The 23111-nt window shown below is 37.4% G+C and overlaps 1 protein-coding gene across 2 annotated transcripts in view; it reads left to right on the top strand.

Moving 5' to 3' along the window:
- The window catches only part of CTNNA2 (catenin alpha 2), a 1199753-nt gene that overhangs the window by 259735 nt on the left and 916907 nt on the right, over nt 1-23111 (top strand). For both annotated transcript variants that reach the window (XM_079940963.1, XM_079940964.1), the window contains one exon: nt 6397-6592. In XM_079940963.1, the coding sequence (XP_079797089.1) occupies nt 6397-6592 (196 nt within the window). The remainder of the gene's footprint in view (nt 1-6396; nt 6593-23111) is intronic.

The raw sequence follows: 23111 nt of genomic DNA, 5'->3' as shown, positions 1-23111 counted from the left end.
CAAGGAGTGATTCAAGGAAGACCTCATTTTGACTCATTACTTGGCAGTTGTTTTTCTGACTTGGCACTGCTCAAAACCTGACAAGATTTCTCCTAGAGGCTTCATATTATCAAATATACTACCATTTGAGCATTTTAACTCCCTTAAAGAGTTTTCTTCTTTAAGGATTTTTGCATTTATCTTCTGTTGCTCCTGGAATAAATAACTTGTTTTTGATAATTTTGTTTTCAGATATGCACCTCACAATGCTCTTGCTTTTTTTTAAGCTATAACAGTAATCAAAGCTCCCTGTTATGTTTGCTGAGCAATTATGACAAATGAAATACTTTAGAACAGTGCAACAGTAGAATTCATAAAGACTTAACTACTCACATCTACAGACTGCATGAATCTAGCAAAATTAAGTTATCATTTTTATTTTCAGCTCTTGGTTCTCTTTTATTGGTTTTCTGGAGAGCTCAAATAATGGCTTGACTTATAGCATTCACATCTGTTTACTCTTACTTTTCCAAGTTCCTTGTGATTGCCTAACAGAGGAAATTGCCTTTCGATCAATTCATCAACGAGTTGTTTTTGTGGACTCCTGATATGTCATGGCACCTAAAATAAGAGGAAGGGTTTACCTCTAGAAGTCATTGCTTTATCTCTCTCACGTTCTTTTGCTTCAGCTAGACTGCTGTTTCTGAAAGTAAAGTCTGTAAACCATACATATCCTAATTTCATGCGATGCATGTGAAATACACTAGCTGAGACCTACATGAGCAGAAGCACTATAAGATCTAGGAATTTGCCGTCTAACAAGCATCTAGGTGATTCTAAAGTATGATAAAGTCTGGGGCTTCCGTGGTGGCGCAGTAGTTGAGAGTCCGCCTGCCGATGCAGGGGACGCGGGTTCGTGCCCCCGTCCGGGAAGATCCCACATGTCGCGGAGCAGCTGGGCCCGTGAGCCATGGCCGCTGAGCCTGCGCGTCCGGAGCCTGTGCTCCGCAGCGGGAGAGGCCACAACAGTGAGAGGCCTGCGTACCGCAAAAAATAATAATAATAATAAAAATAATAATAATAAGGTATGATAAAGTCTGAAAATCATTGTCCTAGAATTCAGTGCTTCTCAGATTTTAATGTGCATATGAATTACTTTGGGATCTTGTTAAAATACAGATTCTCTTTTAGTAGGTCTGGAGTGGGGCCTGAGAGTCTATATTTCTAACCAGCCCTGGGTGACAATGATATCTCCAGAGCTCACTTTCAATCGAATGCCCTATGGATAAGGCTTAGACAAACTACACTGTTGTTGGTTATGGGCAGATGTGACAGAGTTGCCAAGGCAAAGTGCCTTGGTGCCCTCACTATTGCTTATAGTTTTGGAAGAAGTCTTCCATGTCTATTGAGTTTGTACATCCTGGAAGCAGAGAACTGATCAAGTTGAAGAGACATGGTCAGATAAGTTGTCTTCCAATAAAACACATTGCAAAAAAAAGAAAGGAATGAAGTGGTGTTGGCTACTGCATTACTTGCTGTTGTGTAAGAATGGAGGGTCTACTCTTAGGACATTAGATGATGAGCAGTCTATACTAGCCTGGGTCTCATAGTTTCATACTCAAATCACACAGTCAACATATCTGAAAACTATATTTCCCATCCTCTTGCTATTGCTGAGGTTTTTTTATTGACCAGGGTCCATTGGGACCATCATTAGGTCAAGGTTCTAGAACGATTAACCACTTATACTCTCATCTATGAGCTGCAGGATTTCTTCTCTTCTTTGATGAGAGGCAGAGACATTGAGGAAATATTTGAGATATATGACTAGAGAAAATCAAATATCCTGCTACGCTAAGGTTGAGTTGCCTACAGAGAGGGGCCATGTTGAAGGTTTAGAGAGAAGTTGGCATAGCCAATGAATCTGAATGATGTGATTAGAAGATCAGTTTAAAAGGGTGGTAGTACAAAATGATAATTCAAAAAGATGCATGGACCCCTATGTTCATAACAGCACTATTTACAATAGCAAAGACATGGAAGCAACCTACATGTCCATTTACAGGTGAATCTATAAAGAAGATGTGGTATGCATGTACAGTGGAATATTACTCAGCTATAGAAAAAGAATGAAATAATGCCATTTGCAGCAACATGGATGGACCTAAAGATTATCATATTAAGTGAAATAAGTCAGAAAGAGAAAGACAAATACCATATGATATCATTTGTAAGTGGAATCTAAAATATGACACAAATGAACTAATCTAACAAACAGAAACAGATTCACAGATATAGAGAACAGACCTGTGGTTGCCAAGGGAGTGGGGGAAGGAAGGGTTGGGAGTTTGGGCTTAACAGATGCAAACTAGAATATATAGAGAATGGATAAACAGCAAGGTCCTACTGTATAGCACAGGGAACTAGATTCAAGATCCTGTGATAAACCATAATGGAAAAGAATATGAAAAAGAATGTATGCATATGAATAACTGAATATCTTTGCTGTACAGCAGAAATTAACACAACATTGTAAATCAACTATACTTTAATAAAATAAATTCAAAAAAAAAAAAGATGGTGGTAGCAGCAAGTCTTTCCTGGTGTAGGAGGGAGGAAGATAAAGGTGGGTACAGAGACAAGTAAGCTTGATGACCCTCCTAAAAGCGACAGGAGTTTGGAGAAGGAAAAGATTATTGCTAAAAGAATTAGCCAGGAGATATTTCCAGGAGAAAGAAGAGGTGAGTCAATAGCACTAAATGTGATAGAGCAGTATGATAAGATAAAAGTAATTTGATTTTGGCAACTTATTAATTACTTTAGTGAGAGATCAGTTTAAGAGGACTCTGCTACAGGAGGTGTGAGGATAAAAGCAGAATTTCAGTGGGCTGAGAAATGAATGGAAAGAGAACACGGACACTTTAACACATATGCTTCTCATTTTAAAAAAATGTTGACAGTGGCTAATAAAAGCTAAACTCCTTAGCTTGGGTTTCAGAGCCTTTAAAAGTTTTACTCCACCGCATCTATCTAATCTTGTTTCCTGTATCATTCATATACAGCCGCCCTCTCAAGTGAGAATGGTCTTCTTACTACCTAGAAAACATCATGCCCATTTTTACACGTCAATGTTCATGCTATTACTCCTAGTCTCTGTTGCTGGAACTTTATGTTTTCTATTTTTTTTTCTTCTGCACAAAAGATGTGCTCACAAATTGTTAGAGAGGTAATGGGATTGTGTGGATCTTGAATGACTCTTGCCTTGGGTGAAAGTTGATGTGGGGATTAGACAGAGTGCCTGATTGGGGTAAGAGAAGGTGTACCATTCAACCAGGAATTTCTACAGAATAACCATCTCTTAAAAGGTTGCCAGCAAGCTGCACTAGACCTTCAAAAGTATATAAGTCTTGGCTTCGCTGGTGGCGCAGTGCTTGAGAGTCTGCCTGCCGATGCAGGGGACACGGGTTCGTGCCCCGGTCCGGGAAGATCCCACAGGCCGCGGAGCGGCTGGCCCCCGTGAGCCATGGCCGCTGAGCCTGCATGTCTGGAGCCTGTGCTCTGCAACGGGAGAGGCCACAGCAGTGAGAGGCCCGCGTAACGCAAAAAAAAAAAAAAAGTCTGTAAGCCCCATCTACCCAAGACCTAGTCCCAGCCTGGATATCAGGCTTAGACACAGAGATCTGTAGTCTCCAGAGCTCATTGGTGTGTCTCTCTATTATTTAAATCATCTTTCATGTTCTTCATTACAATTATAATTTTCTTCATACAACATTCTATATTTTGTGTTATTGTTATCTCTGAGAATATCAATTTATGGCTATTATGAATAGGATATTTTAAACTAGATTTTTCATTGGTAATGCTGTTCTATTAGGTTGTTATTGCTTATCTAGTATTTAACCACTAATAGTTCTAATAGTTTGTCTTTTAATTCTTTTGTAGTTTCTCGATACATTCATATTCTCTATAAGTAATGACAATTTAATGTGTCTACTTTCTAATGTTTATATCTCTTCTTTCTTTTTTCTTATCTTATTTGTTGACTTTGTTCTTCAACAAAGCACTGAATAGCAATAGGGAGAGTTAACAATTATTTCTTTATTCTAGACTGATTAAGACATGAGCATTTATGGAGCCTCAAAATTTTCCTTCTATTCTGCTATCTTGTATCCCTTTACATTCTTCCACATGTGAATAAATGAGAGCTCTTACTAAAAGAGGACTGAATGGATTTGCTTCATTTGAAAGTAATTATATTTTTCTAAGGAACTTCCTGGTAATGTTCTATGTTTATTTTTTCCCACATACTGACACTTCATACTGACTTGTTATTATGAGCATTACCTAAACTGTGCTTAATACAGCAATGCACCATGAGACAACACAAAAATTGAAATCTGTTTGCCTTTGCAGAAGGTGAACCAGAATATAGTCATTTAGCTCTTTTGGTATTAATAGGTTCACTGTCAGCTTCCACTCCCCAAAACTGCCAATATGCCTAACATTAATGGCTTCCAACTCCATTCATTTTTTCTAATTTTTGAAGACTGAAAAGTTAGATCACAGAACGTCTCAAAACTATATATAAAATGAGAACAAATCAGATATCAATGAGAATAGGAATATTTTCCTCCAATAAAGAGCCTAGCCTAAATAGAGAAATTATGCACAGTGTAATGAATATAGACAACCATATTGTACTGTAATTATGTAAAGGGATAGAGGTGCCAAGTATCACTACAATGGCAATCATATTACAACATATACATGTATTAACACACTATATACATGTATCAAATTAACATGTTGTACACCTTAACCTTATACAATGTTCTATGGGAAATACATTTGATTAAAAAATAAAAATAAATACAAATAAAAGATTTTTGAGATGTTTGCTGTGTTTGCTTAGGAAGCATAAAAACTCGTTTCCAGGTAGCGGCTCTTTGGAGAGTTGGGGTTCCTGGAAGAGAGCTATGTTACTGTGCTAGAGTAAACCGTCTTTAAGGAGAACATTCTTGTACCTCCAAAAAGTAACTTTGGAGACAGGCTGTCTTTCTTCTGATGGTTGCCTCTGTGGGTGGAACTGAAAAGACTGCAAGGTGTTACTGACTGCATATGTATTTTACAGCTAACTAACGTTTTCTGACGGTCTTATTCTTAATGACTTTATCTTTCTTTTTTCTGTCTAGTGTTTGTACTTAAGTGTCCTTACAGAGTCCTTTTTTAATTCACTGTGTCTAATTATTAACAATCAAAAGAAAGCTGAATATGACAGCTCCCAACGCTGTATTAACCACTTCTGAAGTAATGGTTCTGCTACATTCATCATCTTGGTTCACATTTATTCAATACTTTTCTTCTGATATTATCTCTTGCCCTGTAAACTGACTGGACATTAATTGTGACTTTGCCTAATAACTGCTTGCTCTCGGATTTGGAGTAAATTGTAGAGACTATAGCATTTAGAACTTTTCTCTGGACGAGCTTTCTTGATAACCACCAATAAAGGCTTTAGTTTGCTAACCAGGATACACGTCAGTGCAAATAAACCACAACATCCACATTCTTATGAAGCTGATAAAAAAAATGCAGAGGTGTAGATGACTAGCTGAATAGAATATGGAACAGTTGCATTCATTTCCCTTCCAGACTTCTCACTGGCAGAAAATAAAGGTTCAGAAATCTACAGGAGATAAGTTGTTTAAAAGATATTAAAAGCTTTGTTAGCATATTAAATAGCTCTAGACAGAGTGCTAAAAGAAGTTTGGCAGGTGAGATATTGTATCCAAATTATGATACTTAGAAAAGGAGTGAGAATGCAAATTTAATTTCAATTCTGGAAATTTTAGCAGGTTAACCAAATGTTGAGACTGAATCATTCGGTCTCTTTGGATCAAATTTACCATTTTGTTTTTACAAGATGAAATCAGAAATAGCAAGGCTCTTCAAAGTCCTTGGTAAGTGACACATAAATAATGTATATTGATGGCCCACCATTTATTAACTACTCATGCACCTCTGCCCTGACTTTTGGGCTCAGTTATTGGTTCTTCTGATTCAAAGCTCAAAGGCAGTTCTACATTTTATTTTATTTTATTTCCTCCCTGAAGCTGGGTATTCCAACCAGCGCTAAATTTGTCAACCTGTGAAAGCACCTCCTCCAGTGGATTGGAAACTGAGCTACTGGCAAATCTGCTTTTCTTCCTTATTCACATGCTTTTTTCTTCTACAGGAAATAAATTGCTGTTAATTTATATGCTAAACTATATAATTCCACATTTTCCTTAAGATAAGGCTATGTGATGTGTATTCATGACTTAATAAGCAAAGGATACTTTAAAATTATGGGATGATAATATGCTATTTCTAGACAGTTATGCAGAGTAATTTTACAGTTGTTCTTTTGTATTTAAGGTGACGACCCTTGTCAACACAAGCAACAAAGGCCCATCTGGTAAAAAGAAAGGGAGGTCAAAGAAAGCCCATGTACTGGCTGCATCTGTAGAGCAAGCCACTCAGAACTTTCTGGAAAAGGGTGAACAGATCGCTAAGGAGAGTCAAGATCTCAAAGAAGAATTGGTTGCTGCTGTTGAGGATGTACGCAAACAAGGTAGGCAGAATAATATTATTCTAGAGGGATGTATATTGATGTGTAAACAGTGGATTTTTCTCTAGAAAAATAAGACTACTCAAAAGAGTAGTCTTATTTTTTCCTGTCTACACTTCTCATTTTTAATTTTGCTAGAATTAGGTGCATAGACAGGTAGAGATTTTTTTTGTTGTGGCAGTATAGCACAGCTGGTAACACTCCATTTCTGCTGTTGCTTGAAAACCTTCAACTTGTTTTCTCCTGGAGATGAAACCAGACTCTTGTGTCAAACTCAGGCTTTAGGGAGGATAGGATGAGAAGACTGTACATTTATAGAGTCTTTGAAAATTCAAGATTTTAAGGATGCAGGGAACAGAAGAATGTCGTGTAATAAAATTATTGTTTCTTTGTATGACTTCCAAATTTGTATTTTCAGTTCACAGCTTTCCTCAAAAATCTCTCTCTCTGGTTAGCTAGCTACCGACTGATCCATTATATAGCTAGCAAAATAGCTATAATACTATCAATATTTATTCAGCATATTAAAAAAATTAATTGTGTTGAAATACATATAACATAAAATATATCATCTTAATCATTTTAAGTGTAGAGTTCAGTCATGTAAAGTATATTCACATGGTTGAGTAGCGCATCTGCAGAACTCTTGTAAAACTGAAATTCTATACCTGTTAAACAACCCCCAATTTCGCCTTCCCTCTAGCTCCTGGCAACCATTATTTGACTTTCTTTTTCTATGAGTTTTACTACTCTAGATGCCTTATGTAAGTGGAATCATATAGCGTTTGTCTTTTTGTAACTGGCCTATTTCACTTAGCATAATGTCCTCCAGGTTTATCCATGTTGTAGTATGTGTCAAAATGTCCTTCCTTTTTAGGGCTAGATAATATTCTATCATGTATTTATATGGTATTTTCTTTATCCATTCATCCATTGATGGACATTTGTGTCCCTTTCACCTTTTGGCTATTGTGAATAATCCTGCTATGAACATGGGTATATAAATAATCTCTTCATTACCCTGCTTTCAGTTCTTCTGGATTTACACCCAGAGGTGGTATTGCTGGATCCTATGGTACTTCTATTTTTAATTCTTTGAGAAACCTCCAGACTGTTTTCCATAGCAGCTGTACCATTTTATACTTCCACTAACAGTGCACAAGGGTTCCAGTTTCTCCACATCCTTGACAATGTTTGTTATTTTCTTTTTTTTTTTTTTTTTAGTAGTCATCATAATGGGTGTGAGGTGATATTGTGGTTTTTTGTTTTGTTTTGTTTTGTTTTTTTGTGGTACACGGGCCTCTCACTGTTGTGGCCTCTCCCGTTGCAGAGCACAGGCTCCGGACGCGCAGGCTCAGCAGCCATGGCTCACGGGCCTAGCCACTCTGCAGCATGTGGGATCTTCCCGGACTGGGGCATGAACCCGTGTCCCCTGCATCGGCAGGCAGACTCTCAAACACTGCGCCACCAGGGAAGCCCAATATTGTGGTTTTGATGTGCATTTCTCTAATGATTAGTTATACTGAGCATCATTTCATATGCTTGTTGGCCATATTTATATCTTCCTTGGAGAAATGTTTATTTAAGCCTTTTGCCTATTCTTCACTCAGGTTATTTATTTTATTACTGTTGTTCTTGTAGTTAAGAGTTCTAGGTATTGACCCCTTATCAGATATTGTTTTGCAAATGTTTTCTCCCATTCTGTAGGCTACTTTTTCACTCTGTTGGTTGTGTTCTTTGATGCACAGAAGTTTTTAATTTTGATGTAGTCTTGTTCAGCAGCTTTAGTTGAAAATTCTAAGACACCATGAAATTAGAACAGACACCTAGCCCCAGCCTGACCTGTGTCCTCCATTTCCTATCTAATGAATGCCACACATACGTATCCAATTGCAGAAATCTTGGTATCATTCTTGCTACTTCCGTCTCCTTCCAGATACAGTCTATTACAAGACCCATAGATTTTAACTCCTAAGTATCTCTTAAATTCAACAATTTCTGTTTTAGTTATTCAGAAGCACCATGTTTTACCTGTCCCAGGGCCTTTAAACATGCTGTCTCCTCTCTCACAGTTAAGGGTGACTCATTCTGCATATCCCAGCTCAAAGAACACTTTCCCAGGGAAACCTTCCCTGACTCTCCTGTCATACTTTTTCATGGATTTTTCCTTGTCACTTTCCACAGGATAATTTAATTTTGGTGAGGTGACTTGATTGATAACTTTCTTCTCTGCCACACTAGAAATTAATGAAGGTAGAGAACACACTCTGTCTCTTTTGCGGTCATTGATTTGCAATGCTTAGCACTCATCAGACTTCAATAAATATTTGTTGAATGAATGAAGGAATAGATGAATGAGTGTTCTATCCCCTTTCTTCTTGCAAACCAACCACTTTTTAAATTCGCAGATGGATATTTGGCCCCTGGAAATAACAACCCTTCTTCATACTGCCATCTTCTTCCCCCTAAAAGTTAATTTTATTTACATTACACTCATGTAAATTGTTATTTTAAGTTGAAGTGTTAAATTTTACATATTTCATCTAATGTGGTTGGAGTATATTTGTGTATGCGTTTTAGCAACATGATAGCTTCCAAGTTTCCAAGTGCTATTGAAAACTGGTACTGCTTCTGAATTGCAGATGGACACGTGTTCATGCATCTGTAGCCTGGCTAGTTTTTTTTTTTTTTTCCTTTTTTTGGTTGACTGATAGATAATAAATTTCACACATTAAAATGTACAATTTGATACGTTTTAACAGGTGTGTGCACCATGAAACCATCACCACCATCAATATAGTGAACCTCTCCCTAGTACTGAGGGTTTTTTTTTGGTTCTGTTTTTTTTTTGTTTGCAGTACGCGGGCCTCTCACTGTTGTGGCCTCTCCCATTGCAGTGCACAGGCTCCGGACGCGCAGGCTCAGCGACCATGGCTCACGGGCCCAGCCGCTCCGCGGCATGTGGGATCTTCCCGGACCGAGGCACGAACCCGCGTCCCCTGTATCGGCAGGCGGACTCTCAACCACTGCGCCACCAGGGAAGCTCTGAGGGTTTTTATTAACTGGTCTCTAGTCCATTTTCTCAAAGATTTATCTGTTATCAGACAAGTTACATTTTCTCATTTAGTTTCCCCAGCAACCTCTTAGCTCTCCCTTATTTTTTCCTTAGAAGTTAGTTTTCACACCTTCTGTAGAAATTATATTTTAGATTTCTCAAAGCTTGTATGAAATGGTGTTTTGTGGACATAATATAATAACCAACATAGTTCTTGGCCAGACTGTCCTAGGAATATTAGAGTGAGAAAGTATAAAGATGTTAATTTAGGACAGCTTATCATGGTTGTTATTCTAGAGGATATTTTAAATTTTCATTATATTACCCATTTCTTGTTACAGAAAAATTATGCATAAGAAATGATGCTTATGTGTTGCCTTTTCAAAGCCTAACTGCTACATGTCCTTTTCTGAACAGGGTCAAATTCAAGGAAACGTTGTTATATTTGCAAAATAACAAATTTTATTGGAAGAAGCCTTTGAAATTCTCTTGTGTTTCTCTCATCTTCAAATACCTCTCAGTCTCAAATACACTTCAGACGTCTGTGCTTCTTATCCCTGAGAACAAGGTCCTCACACCCTCCTTCCAGTTCTGTACCCACAGACTCTCTTTTCTGCCCCAACTTGGTTATTTGTTGTGTAATATCCGTAGCCTGTCTGGCTTTGCCCAAATTTTCTATTTGCCCATTACCCAGATTTTATTTGTAAGTGAGAGGCTGAGTTGACTTTCAGAGAGAGATGGGGAGAAAGGAACTTGGGAGAGTAAGTGAGGACTAGGGCAGGTGTGTATTTAGTCACTGAAATTTTGAAACATAGTATCTTTCCTTCCATCATAGAAATCTACTTTCTAATACATAAGATGATATTCAGAAATTATGAAAACACTGACATTTAGAAACAGTTTCCAGTTTCCTCCTTTAAAGTGGCTCTAGCATCCACACATGCTTACTTATTAAATGATGTATACTTTCAGAATTAAATCTATTAGATATCATTTACTATTGAGCTGTTTTTGCTTTTTTAGATCAAATGGCCAAAAGTATTGCCACTTTAAAATTTTAATTAATTAATTAATTTTTGGCTGTGTTGGGTCTTGGTTGCTGTGTGCAGGCTTTCTCTAGTTGCGGTGAGCAGGGGCTACTCTTCGTTGCAGTGCATGGACTTCTCATCACGGTGGCTTCTCTTGTTGCAGAGCACGGGCTCTAGTCATGCGGGCTTCAGTAGTTGTCGCTCTGCGGGCTCTAGAGCGCAGGGGCTCAGTTACTCTACAGCAGGTGGGATCTTCGTGGACCAGGGCTCGAACCCATGTCCCCTGCATTAGCAGGTGGATTCTTAACCACTGAGCCACCAGGGGAGTCCCAGATTTGCCACTTTTAAAAAACATTTTCAGCCTGAGTAAATGCCTGAAGCTTTAGTATTTTACATCTCCATTTTCAGATTTTTAATATAGAATGAGTTATTGTTCTTTTGAAGTTTCACAATATTCATGATTATAATTACTGTAATCTGGCAAGATTATATATGAAGTTATCTATTTAACTATGTCATTATTGTATCTCATAGGGTTAAACTTAGTGTTGTTTGAATTTATCATTTAAAAAATATATATTTAATCCTAGGCTGCATGTCAGGTTTTTTAAAGTGCTCAGTATGAGTGATGACGATATCTTTACCCTAGAATATTTCAGTAGAAGATTTTACTGTACTCTAAGTTATAAACTGCAAAAAAAAGGTATTTGAGCAGGCTTATGACAGCATTTGTATTAAAAACAAGTAACAAAATAAATTACCTAAACATATATAAAGAAGAGAAATCGTATTCAAAGCTTAGAACACTGATATTTTTGATTTGGATAAAGATGGGATAGTTTAGACTTGGGTAAAGATGGTTGGTCAAGGGTGTGTGTGTGTGTCTGTCTGTTTTATCATAAGTAAAGTACTACATATATGTATATTGTCTTCCTAATTTAAGTTTAAACTTCATTAGGATAGGACCAATGATGTGTGTGGATTTCTTTCTGCTCTTAAAGGACCTGGCATGATGCTGTAGCACATGGCAGGTGATATTCAAAGAGATTTACATATGAAGTTAGCAGAGCATTGGATATTTGATTAATATATCTGACTTCCAGTGTTACTTTGGTCATTGACTATATGATTTAAGCTAAATCACTTAACCACTTTCAACCTCAGTGTCTCCATTTTTCACAAACAGACAGTAATTGTTGTGTTTGCTTCATTAAGTTGTTTTACATAATGAAGTCACAAGGATTTTTGAGAAATTAAATTTTATATAAATGTCAGAGTAAATTTATTCATTATAATTTATGAAATCAATCTGTACTCCTTAAGAAAATAGCTTTCCTTCTTATTAATGATCAATCTTAGACCCAGGATTCTGGAGAGCTGAATCAGTGTCTAGCAGTCTCCTGAGGAGGATTGAATAGCTCAGTGTGGCTTAGAATTAGTGGTCGTTGTAAGTGGTCCCAGCAAACTATGATTGGATAGTTGTGCAGCCTGTGAACTCTATGTAGAAAAGCTGCTCCTGGGGATTGCAGAGGGAGTTATTTCAATCAGGTCTTCATATGGAAGCTCTGGCCAGCTTTGGGACAAAGAATGCCAAAACATTTTTAATGTTTACCGCCAAGCTCTCCCTGGATTGAGACTCTAGTTTCTAAACTATGGGCTAATCTAGCTGTTCTCAAATTATTAGCAAATGTTAGAATCACCTGAGGAGCTTTGGAAATTCTTGACATCTAGGACTTGAGCCTTATCATTTAAGTCAGGAACTCTGGGGTGCAACCCAGGCATTGAGGTTTTTAAAGCTCCCCAGGTGATTCCTTTGTGCAGCTGATTTGAAAAGAACTAGACTAATTTGCTTCTTGCTCATCAGCCCCACTTGGATGACTCATCAGTCTATGTTAGCTACTGGTTCACTTTAGTGAGCTGATAGCAATCAGTCATTTTATGAGATTTATGAGCTTGTAGTTTACATGGAGTTAGATAGGGGAGACTTATATAGCAGGGACAGCCTGATATTCTATATTAAGATGTTATGGATAGATATAATTCCATGCCAAATGATGTTTTACCATGCCTGACATTCTGTAGGCATTCAGGGAATATGTGTTGAGTATATAGTATAACTATAATATAAGTATACAGTAGAATTAAATCTGTAGAACAGTGAAATATTTAATGTTGTTGTAAAAGAAAGCCATGTGGCTGTCATTTGAAAGATAGACATTGTCCTTTGTGTTTGCCCAATAAGCAGATTAATTTAATGGTGTAACACAGCAGTTGGTTCTGTGCTATTTCATTATTATATTTCCATACCCTCTTAAGCCTTGGAGCAGTTGCTTGGGTTTTCAGTCTTCTGTCAACAGTCCACTCTCTGTCTGGGCAAGATAAATCAAAACAATTAAGACATGGCCCAGCCAATAAGATGTGCCAGGCCAGGGTGTAGACAGAAATGTACATGACCTTAACCCAACATTAAGAGGGATCTCATGGAGCAAAGTGATAAGAGGTATAGATAAAAGAGGTACAGATAGATGAAAGAGGTAGCTTCTTCATGGAAGCATTTCCTAAATCAAAGAGGTGGTCAAACCTTTCACTATTCATTCAAGCTTTTCTTTGTTTTGATACAATTTCAAATGTGGAGTGATATGGTTATACCAACTAGTTCCACTATTACTATTCTTTTTTTACCCAATCAATATTTATTGAGTAACTGATGAATAGTGGGCAGAGACAGACAGAACAAGACTGAGAAAAAGTAACAGAGGGAGAGAGAAAGGTGTCCTCACATCTCTGAGGAGGAATAAATCTTTGCCTCTTGATGACCTGGTAGCTTTCTCCTTTCCCATCCGCTTTGGTACTGGGATGCAGTATTGGTGGAATGAGCTGTCCAACAGAAACTTCCCATTTATATCAACTGTGTGAATTCCCCAGCTGAGATCTGGTCAGAGGCCATTTCCCTGGACAAGAAGCTCCTAACTTCACGCAGTTCTGCCTCTTTTCCTCCAGCCGCCCTATCAATATGTAAAGCAACACCGTGGGGAAGAAGGAGGGGAGTGTCCTCTTTCCTACCCCACTTTCCACAGAGGTCAGCCTCTCTAAGGAGGAGCATTTCAGGTATTGCAAGGATTCTGATGTTCCTCTGCTTGTCCTTTTTCTCAGGTATCCCTTGCTTTATGCCTCTACTCTTTGCATCCTGAATGCTTGAGTCTACTAGAGATATTGAACTTCCTTTTTCTGTACTGTGCGGCGGCCTGACTACCCTTATATGGATGGTACTTTCCTGTATTGTGAATGTGGGGTCCTCTTGTCATGGGGTGATATTTCACTCCTGTATGGCTGGAGAGCTAGGGGAGCAGGTGCTTCCAGTGAAGGGGAGCACCTTCAGAGAAGAAGAGAATTCTAGGACAGAAAATGGGGATTTGAGAGGCAAAAACTAGATGAGAAAGAAAGAGAACTCATTTCTCATCACATGTCTCACTTCTTGGAGCCTGGACTTTGCTGAGTAGGATCCATTACTGTAAAAAAATACTATTATTCAAGTAATGCAATAGAGTGCATGTTTATTAGATCAAGTAGGGGTAGACCTTGAAGTTGGTATGGTGAGTGTCTCTGCAGTTTCAGACTGCAGCTGAGTCAGGGATCTGGTGATGCTTTGTTGTGTCCCCACACTGCTGTTCACCGTCCCTCCCATGGCACCTGCTTCCCTCCTTTATAGAGGTTTCTTTCACAAGTGTTTCTCAGAGTGAAGTTCACAGACCACCTGGTTCAGAATTACCTGGGTGAGGTTGGGCAATGTCCATAAAAAATTGATATTCCTGGGCCTAGCCACAAAACTAGATTCAGTATGGCTGGGGTAACACTGGGAATCTTTATTTCCAGGTAGTACCCCAAATGAATCTTATGCTTCCAAAGTTTGAGAATCGTTAATAACCTAAACTTATTACATCTTTATATACATCATCTTTAACTAAAGTCTTTATTTCCATTGAAAAGGGTGCTATCCAGGAATGAGATAAATTTTCAGAAGCTTCGCTATCAGACGTTAAAAAAATAAAAAAAACCTAGAGATATATACAATGACAAAAATGATAAAAAGAGGTTTGATATGAAAGTATCATGAAGAAAAACATGCATAAATGTGAAAATGCCATACGCCTTAGGGTTCATCTTAATGCAGATTTTAACATTTGCAGTAGTTTTATCTATTGCATATTTTGTTAAATAAAATACACCAGTGAGCCAAAGTTTGCACTAGCTGAGGGCCCAGGAATATGCCACATCAACCTGGAGCCCTGTTCATGGCTCTTGTTGCAACATATTGGGAGATAATGGTAGACAATTCTTTCACCTCACCCCTCTTGCTGGATACCTTGGGGTTTTAAAATGCTGTAATCTTTCAGCAAGAATAATAAACATAATAGCTTCCATTTATTGGTTGTTACTCCATTTGTAATAGACTTTGTATGTGTTCTCCTAACATTGTCAACTGAAAAAAATGCACAATGTGGAAGTTGTGAGTTAGATTTTATTTGGGGCAACATGAGCATCATAGCCAGGGAGACAGCCTCTTGGCTAGCTCTGAGGAACTGCTCCGAAGAAGTGGGGTGGTTCTGGTTGGTATATATGTGATTTTGGTGAAGGGGGAGACATGCATTCAAGCGCACATTTTGGCAGAGGGTTGCTGCTAGTCACAAGAAGGTTGCTGCTCATCCATTAATGATTTTAGAGCTTTCCTAGATATGAGAGGATGAAAGAAATTGGGCTCATAATATCTCTTCCTGAAAATATCTAACTATCTGAAGCGTGTTCTGCCAGTTTTTCCCAGAGCACAAGAGTGCCTCATTCCTGATCTATGCCCTGAACTCGTTTCAGGGTGTGTTGAAGGTCAGTGACTGCAGTAGCTAGAGAACTGATCCTTGTAGAGCCAGATGGCAAGTGACCATTTTTAGTTGGCAACATCATTCTGTTAGTCATTTCAAGTCCATACTGATGCTGAAAGAGCTCCATATCCATTAATTGACTAATTCAACAAATATTTATTAAGTATCTATTAAGCACATGTACTATTTGCAGAGTTGGGAGTATAAAATACAGAAGAAAGAAAACAGACATTCTCTGCCTATAGGACTATTACATTCTGATAAGAGAGAGACAATTAAGACAAAAAAAATTAAACAGGGTGATGATTTCAGGCTACAGAAGTGCAATTTAAAAATGGAACCACCAAAAGCATGATAAATGAAAGATAAATTGGTAAGTTGAACTTAAAATTGAGACCTTTTTTCTCTGTGAAAGACAGTGAAGAAAAATCATAAACTGGAAGAAAATATTTGTAAGTCACATATCTGATAAATGACTTGTGTCTAAAATATATAAAGAACTCTAAAAAATTCAACAATAAGAAAAGGAACCATCAGATTCAAAAACAGGCAAATGACCTGAAGATATACAGATGGCAAATAAGCATTTGAAAAAAATGTTCAACATCATTTGTCATTAGGGAAATGCAAATTAAAACAAGAAAGAGACTTCACTGTATGCCTACTAGAGTCAATGAAATCCTCCAAATTAACAGTAAGACATGCTCCTGAGGATGTGGAACAATAGGAACTCTTGTACATTCAGATGCAAAATGAATTAGCCATTTTGGAAGCCATTTTGGAAGACAGTTTGGCGTTTTTTGCTTTTAATAAAAGGAAACATAGAATTACCATACAACCCATCAGTCTCAGTCCTAGGGATTTACCCTACTGATTTGAAAACTTGTGTCTCTACAAAAATCACCTAAACTTGTTGCATTAAAAAAAAAAAGCTTTATTTTAGAATACTTTTAGATTTACTGAAAATTTGCAAAGGTAATATAGAAAATTTTCATAACTCTACACCCAGTTTCCCTATTATTAACGTCTCATATTATTATGGTACACCTGTAACAATTAATGAACCAATATTGATACATCATTAGTTGAGCTGAGCACAATAGTAAGAAACCATAATAACAAGCCCTTATGCGTACGTGCTTAGCAAAATGGCAAGGACAAAATACAGTGTGGATGCTAAAATATTCTTATTCTTAAACTGATTTGCAAGGAATGGTAAATTATACATCTGCATGAATAAAATGGGAAATCTGGTTTCAAAGACTGCCAGCTGAGGACTGTTCCCTTTAATACCATTTACTGAGGTCCAAACTTGTCAACTTAAGGAAAACTGTTCTTACCTTTCACAGAGAAGATTTAAAGAGGCTTACAGGGATATACAAAACACAGTAAGAAAGAAAATAGAGATCCATGGAAAAGAAGAAAAAACAATGTCAGAGACTAAAGAGGAGCCAGGCATGCTATTCATACGGATCCACCCTGGGATGGACCAGGTGTCAGGAAGGGGCATGGTGGCAGGTGTGAGGCAGCGGATTCAGAGTCAGATTCCAGTTCTGCAGTTTTCATGCTGCATTAGCTGTGTGACGTGGGCAAGTTACTTATCCTCTCTGCCCCAGTGTTTGCATGAGTTAAGTGGGGCTATTCATACACACACTTCCCGGACTGCTGTGGAGAGCAGATGATGGGATGCATGTAAAGTGCTTCGCACCAGACCTAGCAGCTGCAGGCTCTAAAAGCCTGGTGGCTCTTGCCTTTATCATTATCATCATTGTTATGGTACTTGTTACAACGGAGCAACAAATTGCGCTCTTATGCTTTATAACAGACCAGTTGTAAACGTAAAGTTTTATGATATTTTAATTATAAAATTAAAAACAATCTTTCAGGTAGATCACTCAATAACCTCCATTTCATTTGAATTTCACCTTGCTTTAAGGTCAAATTAAACCAAACATCTGATCCCTACCATGCATAAAAGGAAATGCTGCCTTACCCCATAAAGAAAACTGGTTATCAAGCATTTCCTCCCTAATAGCTAAGTCTGTAATTCAATCAAAAATGCATTTGACGTAAACATCTTGAATAACAACGGGGTAGGATTGTCCAAAATGAAGCTGATTCACTGATGCATCCCTAATTATGATATATGCCAGCAACTTGATGCAACCCAGGCTGTCTTCATTAGCAGTGGCCCCCTCTGAAACTGAGACCGAGTGAGCAAGCTTTCGGAAAAGAAAATAAATGGACAAGGCAAACAGCTTCTAAAGCCATGCTGAATTTTGCTAATCGCATGCTAACATAAGGTCCTAGAAGACCGGCCCTCAGGAGTGACATACAGGCAATATGGAAAAATCAGAACTTACAATAAATTACGGAGATGCCATCCCAACATCTCAAAGCTAAGCATAGAGAATCTTAATCATTATAAGCTAATAATGGACTTCCTGTTAAATTGGAGAGAAAAGGGCAGATAGGAAAGGCAGCAGATGAATGACTTCTTTTTAAATCAAGAGTCACTGCCTAATGCTGTTTATTTACAAATCAAGAGTCACTGCCTAATGCTGTTTACCTGTATTCTTGTTCTCATGGGTCGAAAAGAATGAAGAGCCACTTCTTCTCCCAAACCTACCCCTCCACTGGAGCTTTTGGTCCCCTTCACCTGTCACCTTTTGGAAGACTCAACTTGGGTGATCTCATCCCACTCTGGAATTATCAGTTTCTTCCTTTCTACCAGAGCAGTTCAAACAGATGCAAATGTGATAGGTTAAAACAAACAGAAAACCTTACCTAACTGCAAACCACCTCCAACAACCCCATTTTTCTTACCCCACAGTTACTTTTCTTTTTATCATGCAATATAATAGATACAGAACCACATGAGGAATAACAAGAATACCAGTATGCTCTTTGCTTAAGAAATAAAACTTTGTCCATGGAGTGGAAGCTGCCTGCTTATTACCTCAATGTCTGTATATCCTTCCCTTCCTGCGCTCACTGCTCAGCTTGGCCAGGGAACCACAGTCCTGAATGTGATGTCCATATTTTCCATGCATTTCCCCCATCATTTTATTATGAAAGTGTTCAGACATTGAACAGTTTTCCAGGGAATCCCTGCAAAACCGCTACCTAAATCTGTCATTAACATTTTGCCATACTTGCTCTATCACAAATCTATCTCCCATGAGTTTTAAAAATAAATGTGCTATGGGTGGTCTCTTTTTCACTTGCACCATTCTGGCTTTCAGACTGACCACTCCATGGAACTGCTGTGGTCAGTCACTGGGTTCAGCTGTCGGTCATATCTGGCCATTTCTCTCTACAGCTTTGCTCAGTCTCTCAATAGCATCACATGGAGTTGACAACCATGCTTCCCTCCTGGGCCACCCCTATTTCTCATGGCTTTTGGCTTCACAGTATCTCCTTTCCTCCACCTCCTTCTGGTTCCACATCTGCTTAAGAATCTAAATTTTGGAATGTGCCAGGGCTCAGGCTTTCTTTCCTCCTCTGTCAGTCATCTCACTCTATATGCCAAAGACTCCAAAATGTTTACCTCTGGGCCTCTGCTGAAGGTAAATCTGTGTAATATTGCTCTCACTCAAACCCAAATATACCTTCCTTTATTTTTTCCCCATTTAGTCATGGGACTAACAACTTAGTTGAGTCGATAGCATGAGTTATACTTTATTCCTTCTTCCCTCACATCCAAAACCATAATTTAATTTTATTAGCCTAGCTCCAAAATATGCCTTACATCCACCCATTTTAAAATGACAATATAGCATAGCTATAACGTAAGTTATGAAACTAGACAACCTACATTTGAAACCTGACTCCAGCATTTACTAACTGTGTGATAGGTCACTTAATATCCCATAGGCCTCAGTTTCATCATCTGTACGTTGGGAATAACAGTAGTACCTATCTTTTGGGGTAGCTGTTAATATAGGCAGAGTACTTAAATCAGTGACTAACACATAGTAAGCTATGTGTTAAATTAGCTATAAATGCTAATTGAAAACACTTGTTCAGAAAGGCCTTTCTTAACCCCTCCATAGAGAACAAATTAGAAAAACAAAATTTTTTTGGTGGTAGGAACCTATAAGACACTGAAAGAGAGGATACGTTTATCAGTCAGATTCTCCAGAGAAACAGAACCAGTAGGCTATATATGTACACATATCAGGAGATTTATTTTAAGGAATGGGTTCCCGTGATTGTAGAAGCTAGCAAGTGGGGTAGGCTAGCAGGCTGGAAACTCAGACAGGAGTCAGTGCTGCAGTCTTGAGGCAGAATATCTTCCCCTTCAGCAGTTCTCTGTTTTTGCCTTCCAACTGATTGGATGAGGCCCACCCACATTATCAAGGGTAATCTTCTTTACTTAAACTGATAATAGGGGCTCATGTATGTGTAGGTCTGTTTCTGTGCTCTTTGTTCTGTTCCATTGGTCTACCTGTCTGTCTTTTCACCAGTATCGGACTGTCTTGATTACTGTGGCCTTGTAAGTCTTGAAATTAGGTAGGGAAAGTTCTGCAACTTTGTTTTTCTCTATTGAAATTACTTTGGATATTCTAGATCCTTTGAATTTTATATATATTTTAGAATCAGCCGGTTATCTATTTATTTAAACCTGCAGAAATTTTTATTGGGATTGCTTTGAGTCTGTAGATCAATTTAATGATAATAACTATATTAACAGAGTCTTTGAACGTATGAACATGGTATATACACTTCCATGTATTGAGATCTTGTTAAATTCTCTCAGCAATGTTTTGTAGTTGTCATTGTGGGAGTCTTGGACATATTTTGCTGGGTTTATTCCTAGGTATTTTATGTTTTTGTTGCTGCTTTGAATGGGATTTTAAAAATTTAGCTTCCCAATTGTTTGCTGCTACTGTATGGGGGATGCAGTTGATTTTTCTGTGTTGACCTTGTATCCTATGACATTGCTAGATTCGTTTATTTGTTCTAGTAGCTGATTGTAGATTTTCTGCAGCTTTCTACTTATGCATTCATGTCACCTGCAATAGTGTTTCTTGTAAAGAAAAGCACAAAAACAAGTCCTGCCAAGTTTTTCCTCTGTAAATTTCTATTTCTCCAATTCCATGCTCTATTTCTTAGAAGTGAGTCACCTAGTCCAGCTCATAGTCAGTAGAAGGGGAATTAAGCTTCACCCCTTGGAGGAAGAAGTAGCAAAGAATTTGTGAGTATATGTTTAAAAATAAACAGCCATAAATATTAATTAAAATTTGGAGGTGAGGTACTTTGAAGCTATGCAAATATCCTGTTTTTCCTTAAAGTTTTACCCATTAAGTTTAACATTCATCGGTGGATCTTACCTGCAGCAAATTACTACTTTGGTGTTCTAATGATGATGTGCAATGTCCCTCATATCATCTATATTTATTACTTGGAATTATTCTATAAGTAAGTTCTACCTTATTTATTTATTTATTTTAATCCTTAATTTATATAAGTATGGATGTTCTTATTCATTGGGATATAATCAAATAACATCTTATTTTTCTCAAATTGATCAAGTTTTGTCCTTCAGAAGCTCTTTGGTGTTGGCTCATGTCCCTTTGACATGTCCAATGTGTTAGGCAGAATTTTAAAGATATTCCCCCTCAAGATTCCTGTTCTTTGGTTATCCAATAAAAAAAAAAAAATAGTAAAGTTAAACTAATAATGGATTTTCACCACATTTACAAAATACCTTGACAGCAGCACCTGTATCAGTGCTTGATTAGATAATTGGGTGACATAGCCTGACCAAGTTGATACGTTAGGCTAATCGTCACTATGGGTAACAGTAGATAAATGATTCTTTGTGAACTTGAAACAATTACATATAGATGAGACTACCTATATTTTTCCTAAACCTCCATATTATGCAGTGTTTGTGAGCTTGCCTTTGGAAGTATGTTGCCACTTGGTGCTGAATTTCTCTTGAAAGACCCTTAACCTACCAAATGAAGGCTGTGGTGTTACAGATGTCAGAGGAAGGTGCCCTGTGGTCTTCCATATGTGCTTCTGGGGGACAGTGGAAGTTTAGTTCTGCTAAAAGCCACCTTGTGCAGCCAGCCATCTTGTGTCAGAATTCTTGTTTGTCAAATCATATTGACAAAATAATATTGTCAAATAATATTGGCAAAATGATATTGTCAAAATAATACCAGTCCCATCTAATCCACAAAATTTTAAGTTAGATAAATGCCATAAAAGAATTTGAGAAAACATGAAGCACTTTTCAAATTAAATATGTGAACATTCAATTGCTTTTAAAGGCATGCTTTTAAAAATGAAACTAAAAGATAAGCCAAAAAGCTGTATTTTCTAAGTAAATATTTAGATAATTTTTCCAACTTTGGTTTAATCCATGTTTTAGGTTTGTATTTCTTATCATTTTAATGTGGATGAACAAGGATTTAATGAACTGTTGTCATGATTTATTTGCAATTCTACTTTTAAAAAATACTTCTAACAACCAAAAAGAACAACTCAAATTTGTTCATTCTATTAAGCCAATCTGGCCTTTCATTTCAAATTTCTAAAAATAATTGATGCTATGTAAGTGAGCGCATATTGTTGAAATAACGTATTTCAGTGTTTATGCCATTTCTTTTTGTACTCTGTGTTCTTATGGATGGAATAAAATTTGAGCTCAAGTATGATTGCCTTTGTAAGGCATAAAAGTATTTAACAAAACTGCCTTTTAAAAAGCCCTTAAAATGTGCACTGTATTTGAATGGGCTGCAGTTTGTTGCTTCTTATAATAATTATAATTCACTGATGCAGATTCATATGGGAGTATTTAAGGGATGAAAGATTAAAAGTATTAAATATTTACATTCATTAGAATGTGTTTTTTTTTTTTTTTAATATAAGCAGAAAAGGAAAACTAATTGGTTTACATCGGATTGTAGGCTTAATGAACTTACTGCTTTGGTAATTTCTTAAATGTCACAACCAATGATATTGACCTGTTTCTCTGTGGGCTTCCATTGAAACAGTAGATGATGTTTAAAATATAAATGTAAGTATTATAACTAATATGTCTCCTTTCCATGTCAAAAGCTCCAAATAACAGGAGGTTGCTCTTCTTGGTACATTAATCTCATGAGAGCTCCCATGTGTTTGTTTGTGTTCCTCAAGAGAAGGGGAACAGGATGGCTTCATCAATAATTAAGCTTGTTTCTCTGAGAAAGCCTACTTTCATCTCAGGTCTTAATTTCTCAAGTAAGAAACAATATCTTCAAATGAGTTATTCTCTAATATCTCATATATTTTGGTCTTGTTTAAAAAGGAAGAGGAAGAAGAATTAAGAATAAGTATGCACAGCCCTCTGCTGGGGTTTTTTTAGAATATTTTTTCCAGCTTGAGACATAATTGGTATATAACACTGTATAAGTTTAAGGTATACAATGTGAAGGTTTAATTCTCATATATTGTAAAAGGTTTATCACCATAGGGTTAGTTAACACTTCCTTCACCTCACATAATTAGCATTTTGTTGTTATTGTTGTTATGGTAAGAATATTTAAGATCTACTCTCTTAGCAACTTTCT

This window comes from Stenella coeruleoalba (genome assembly GCF_951394435.1).
Source record: "Stenella coeruleoalba genome assembly, chromosome: 13".
Taxonomy (NCBI): domain Eukaryota; kingdom Metazoa; phylum Chordata; class Mammalia; order Artiodactyla; family Delphinidae; genus Stenella; species Stenella coeruleoalba.
This window is presented reverse-complemented; position numbering and strand designations above follow the sequence as displayed.